The 6,281-nt window shown below is 35.1% G+C and overlaps 1 protein-coding gene across 1 annotated transcript; it reads right to left on the bottom strand.

Moving 5' to 3' along the window:
* Nucleotides 1-2,455: 2,455 nt before the first annotated feature.
* Nucleotides 2,456-3,162, bottom strand: LOC129001960 (uncharacterized). The gene has a single exon (XM_054429408.1). The coding sequence runs from the start codon at nt 3,110-3,112 to the stop codon at nt 2,576-2,578; it is 537 nt and encodes a 178-aa protein (XP_054285383.1). The 5' UTR covers nt 3,113-3,162; the 3' UTR covers nt 2,456-2,575.
* Nucleotides 3,163-6,281: the final 3,119 nt, after the last annotated feature.

A 6,281-nucleotide genomic window follows, 5' to 3' on the forward strand; every position in this document is an offset into this window, starting at 1 on the left:
CCCTCGTGTTACACATTATATTTTTCTTACAAAACATAAAATTAATGGGTATAATCAGTATAAACATGTATGTAGCCTACAGGAGAACTTCGCTTAAGCAGTTTCAACACCCTCAAATTAAGTACAAACAGATTAACAAATGAAAACCGAAATGAAATGTTTTACAAATAAAAATCAGAACGGAATCTCACAGACATAATAAAAATCAGAAAGTATCTTTCTTACTTACACACCAAGAAGAAAACAGTTCATAGCCGCGTTCATATTTCTTCCTTGAAATTTCATTCATTGAAGTGGCACTTTTCACTCGTGTTACACATTATACAGTATTTTCCATACAGTTACTATAAAACATAGAAATAATATTAGTCTTTCAAACACTAAACAACACGATTTGGGTAAGCACGATTTGGGTAAGCGCAAGTTTTGAACGAAATGGGAAACAACTGCACTGCACCTGCACCAGCTGATCGTAGTCGTAGTATCTTTAAGCACACAAGTGTTGCCAACTTATTTTCAAGCGTACACGTATTACGCGACTAGTAAAAGAGCATTGATTTTTGTTGTTTATTGGTTGGAATACTGGAGTGCGAAAAAATGAGTGCGGCAAAAGTAAGTGAATACAGCAATTAGCTAGGTACTTACCGCGCTATAATCAGTACAAGAAAGCCAGCTTTGTCCAGTAACTCAAACTGTAGGAAAAAGTTTTTACCTAACAATGTATATGTTCTCTCACTGATTTGAGAAAGCAAAGTGGCCAATTCGCTCATCAGTGAGACAATGTAACATTATCTCACTCTAATTACTTTGTCTCACTCGCTCCAGATTTGCAACGTGAAGGCACGAAATAGTGAGTGCGTAACATGCAGACAAGGTCGTATGCGCGCGAAATACGTCGGCAGCACTGGCTGTAAATCAGCTGGTCAGCTGTTATACTGTTGTATAATTAAATGGCATACCTATTAAAAGTTCACTTCTGTGTAAAAAAATGTCACGTTTCTTTACCAATTTATTTGTTTTATGGTAACTGTAGGAAAAATATAATGTGCAACTCGAGTGCAAGGTGCAACTGCCTTACTCGAGAAACCATTCCTCTCGAGTAAGTATTTCTCTCGAGTGAGTCAATTGCTCCCTTTGCTCACTAGTTGCCACAGAAAACATACTACTATAACCGTTGCACAAATAACTATTCCCCACACTACGATTTAGCCGTTTTACAAACGTTAAGGAGGCTGAAAGCTACGTATATATTACTGTCCATGCGAGCTGTCATCATCGTCAATTGGGGACCAAGCAGGTTTTTACATCCCTATGGCCGAAAATCTAGGCCCGCTTAGGCACTTTCTTAAAATTATACACAATCAGTATCCATAGCATAGCAATAGAATTGTTTTATTGTCACCGCTGACTAGCAACTATTTATCATTTTTTTGCCGATTCCTAAAATTATTTCTTCACATACAGTAACCTTAAATTTGTACTAGCGTTGACTATTAGTGTGCATTACTGCATTATTATTGTGGTGAATAGTGGTAATAGGGTATAGTGTGGTGAAAAATAGCGTCCGTACCGCGGACAGAAATAGTTATGCAGCTCTCGATCGTTTTTACAAATACAAACTATCTCGAGCCGGCAAAACCTCATTTTCGGCCCTAGATACGAAATGTACTATTATCTATGTTTATTATTTGCAAACATTATTATTCCTTCAAACATTTAACTTATGTTGGTTATGTTCAATCAAAATGTTTACGAAATCTAACATATACCATATGGTTAACGCGAACAACAGGTTACTATCAATAGTCAACCAGCTGACCTTAGAAGTAGTACTACTTTATCTTTAAGTGTTGCCAACCTATTTTCAAGGAACTTGGAATAGGAATAGGTACTAGAGTGCGGCAAAAAACAAGTGTGGTAAAAGTAAAATGAGGGCGGAAAATGTAAGTAAATGCAGCATTTAGCTACTTTGCGTGCTATAAAATAATCGCAAGGAAGTCCGCTTTGTCAGGTAACTGTTGGGAAAACTTTCCTAATTTATAGTTATCTTGAGAGTTTTGAGACATTCATTTCTAAATTACATAAATTATAATTGAATTGCCTCAATAATTTTAACACTCTAGTGACATAGTACACACAAACTAGTTCTATAAGCACCATTCCTACCTATAAAGCTACCCGCATGAAGTTCAATAAATAACAACTTAATTGGAAACAAATATTTGTTGAAATTAGTTATCTAGCTTTAGAGTGTATAAGCCATTAATTTCTAAAACGCATAAACATTTTTGTATTATCGTAACAAATTACACTTCTCATAATTGTTTAAAACCATACTATTCTCAGCCAAAAAACTACAACTTAGTGGCTCTAATTGCAATTATTGTTTATATTTTGAAATGATACAAGTAAATTTATCTATTTTTAATCCTGGATGCATTAGTACAAACTGTTAGGTGCCGGTAGTCACAAACATTGTCTTTTAAATAATTTTCTTTTGCTTATACCTATTTTTAATTTTTTTAATAAATTGCTCAATTAGGTACCTATAAGTTGCTACAATTGTAACAACATTTTATTTTCCACAGCACTTTTTGGTAGGATCACCATCCAATGTGTCCCAATGCCATACTTTTCCTGGGACTCTCCTGACAGCATTCCTATCCTTTTCTTTCACTCTTCCTAAGTTCCTTTCTCGATTCTCAGTGGGAATTCCTTCATCCTTGGTTTCATCAAAGCCTTTCACTTTTTCATTTTTTTCTTTTCCTTCTTCTGTCTTTCTTTCTGCTTCTTCAAGCCCAACTGTTACACCTTCCAGCATGAAACCTGCAGCTTCTGCTCTTTTGCATTCTGACAACATTCGCTTTCTAACTTCCGCTTCATAGAGAACTCTAGGCCTCATCACTTCCCCTCTAGGGTCTCGGTCGCAATAGTAGTTAAAGCGTATTTTACTGGAAGGTCCAAGAGGAAGATCGGGTTGAGGTTGAGTTTTAGGTGCCAAGTCTTTGGCCCACCTTAGGGCTGACCTGTGCTCTCTACCGAGCAAAAAAGCTCTACACCTTTGAAGAATCCAAGGAATATCATAGGGAAGTTTAATAGGTTTCTTTGACATTATTTCTATCTTCTAAAGGTTTACATGTTGGCTAAACAGTTTTAGGTTAGTTGTTGCACAGCTGTGAGAGTGAGACACAAAATTTTTATTTACAATTTTTCCAATTATTCAAATAGTTGGATTGCACAGCTTAGAATGAATTGCTGTGCTTGGGAAGGAGTATTGGAGGATGGATATATGTAAAAGAGTGAACATTTTAGTGCAGTAATATACAATTTCCAAAGAATTTTAACTGAGATTATTAATAGATAAATAATGGAGTTAAATCAACATCAAATGGCTTTATCGGACTAGGAAATTAGAGAAAATAAATCTCAAGATTATCTTGGAATGAACTGAGAACTACACTCAAGGAAATAATGTAACTGAAACCCTGCTTAAAAATATCGAGGAACAAAATAGTGTAAAGGTTGGTGTGATAAAGGGAAAACAAATGAATATCATGATCATTTTACAGATAAAAAAGCCAACTGAACCAGCCACTCAACACAACAAATCAACTATAGTCTAGCCTGTACCAAAAAAATACAAGGTATCAATCTTTTTCCATTAATAAACTTTTGCTTGGAATTGGATATAGTTGTTAATACAAGTATATTTTTATTTAGGGTCTAGGTAAAATCTTTTAAGTTTTCTATTTTTCTGTTTATTGAGTATCAATTTCATGCATAAATTGAACATCTTGATGATGATGGTCCAATGGTAAAAAGCCTCGTGTTCAATGGGCAGAAAGGAACAGAGACTTAGACTCAATTCTGACAAAACAAAGCCAATCATCAAATGTCACTCACGGTCACTCAGATTTAGACTATTTACCAAAAATCACTGTAATCGAAACCACTTTGCAATACCAGGACAAAGTAAAAAGTCTTGGTTTGACTTTAAACCACACATTGGACTGGACTGGTAAACACCTGTAAAATAGTGTTTGCCATTGTTCACACACTGAAAAAGATGCAACGACTTCTACCTTTTCACATTAAACTCTTACTGGTCAAATCACTCTTGTTCCGACACTTTAACTACTACTGCAACACTGTGGTTAAAGATATGACTTTGGCAAAAAATTACAACGTGTACAAAATTATTGTTCTCGATTCTTGTTCGATCTTAGGCCTGATGACCAAGTTACACCCTATGAAAAACAGGGTAACCCCTAATTAATGAATCAATTTTGAAATTAGAGGACATCAGAAAAATATGAATACTTTCCACTACCGCCATGAATACGAATACTTTCCATTACTCATTTCATCTTGCAAAGTATTTAAAAAAATTTTATGAAAGAGGCGCAAGGGATACCCGCCCTGGCTCATCCACTCTTCGCATTCCTCATCACAGAACAACTGTTTATAATAAATCATTTTTAGTTACAGCATGCTGCCTATGGAACTCCATAACTTTTCCCATCAAATCCATAGAAAACCTATTTGACTGATGGTGGCGCTGAAAGAAAATTACCTTTACCAGATGGCCGTGGTTTGATGGGATGTCGTGTGCGTTAGGCCTAGTTGCAGCAGAAGGTGTGGTGTATGTGTGTGTGTTACTGTATGTTAGGGAAGATGAATAAAATGTATGCTACCTATTTTATTACTTGTTATGTTACAAACTTTATTGTATTTTTTGTTAATATTATGTTGTTATTAGTTTTTTAGAAGGTAAGTGTAAGAAAGGACCATATAAGGTCCTAAGTTCACTCAATAAAGGATTCTCATTTCATTTCACCCCTACACCACAATGTCCATTGAAATATCATAAGATACCAAGACTGTAGGCTAAATAAGAGGTAAAACATAGAGATTTACAGATACCAAACTTTTGCAAGAGATTTTTCCATCTCTTTTTCCAAGACAGATAAAACATGGACAACTAATTTTTAGCGAATTTCTCTATAAGGAAGTAGCTATTACCATAGGTGGCATGGTAAGACCTTGATCCGGGATCGATTTACTTTTTCATTTTGATGTTCCCAGAGGCCAAAAACACCATCCTTTCAAAATGTTATGTTTATAAAAACACAGGCTGTCTCGGAACTCTCTGTAACCCTTTTGTATATTTGTTCCTTAGGTCCAAACAAAGTATAAAAACACCATATAAACATGGGTCTAAGATGCCTGATTTTCTGTCTGTGTGTCTGTATGTGATTTTCACAAATGAATCCATAACTTTCCAATTCATTAAGCGATTGACTTGAAACTTGGGTACGTAAGTAGTGACAGATAAGTACAATCAGATTTATAAATTGTACCAATCCCAAATGGTGAGCATTTAATTATTCTAACTCTTAAACATCTTTAAAATGAGTGATATCAAAAACTATCAAGAGTATGCGTCAATAGAAAATTTTATGACTAGGTAATTCAACCGTACTCAAGTTGTACTTAAAGAATGATTAATAATCAACCAAGATATAACAATTTATTCAAGACCGTGCATGGTCCAGACCCCCGCTGCGCAATATCTCACCAACAAGACGTGGCGCAGTGTAACAATGGGGAAAAATTAAATCATCATAACATACACGGTCTCACATAAAACAAAGACAAAAAACCTCAGAGGTAACTATGTGATACAACTTCTGGAAAGTTAACTAACTGATGATTGTTGTTAAAGGCTAACCAACTTATCAAGGCCAAACTATTACATACCTTTTGTCTTGCACTTCAAATTTATAGTGTTTTAAATCTACGACATAATATGTTTTGCCAGATATGGCATTTTCAAGTGCTTTACAGAAACATTATATCCATAATGGACCCGTCAAATTGTAATTTTTTTAGTTAGTTAGGCCAGGCGCACACAGGGGATTTTGAGTCTAGCAACAGTTGCCCAATTAATAAGGGGACTGTTGCGCAACTTAATCAGAGTCTCTAAATTCAAGGGACAATTGCGCAGAGTGTGCACACAGGCAACTGTTTAAGACAAAAATTGGACATTACAGTATGGATTTAAATGATACAACAATAGTATGTACTCTCTGATATTGAAATTTTGTGTGCAAAAAAAGAAGAGGATTAGATTGTTCCAATCTTTTGTAACTGCCAAGAATATCTCCTCCCACAACGTCTTCTTCAAATTAATATCAGAATAGTATTTAAATGACTTAAAATATAAAGTCGGCCTCTTTACAACTTCATAAATTAATTATTCAACTTCCTCAACACACTCA

This window comes from Macrosteles quadrilineatus, unplaced genomic scaffold (assembly GCF_028750875.1).
Source record: "Macrosteles quadrilineatus isolate MER2022 unplaced genomic scaffold, UCM_ALF_1.0 Scaffold_9__3_contigs__length_116548681, whole genome shotgun sequence".
Taxonomy (NCBI): domain Eukaryota; kingdom Metazoa; phylum Arthropoda; class Insecta; order Hemiptera; family Cicadellidae; genus Macrosteles; species Macrosteles quadrilineatus.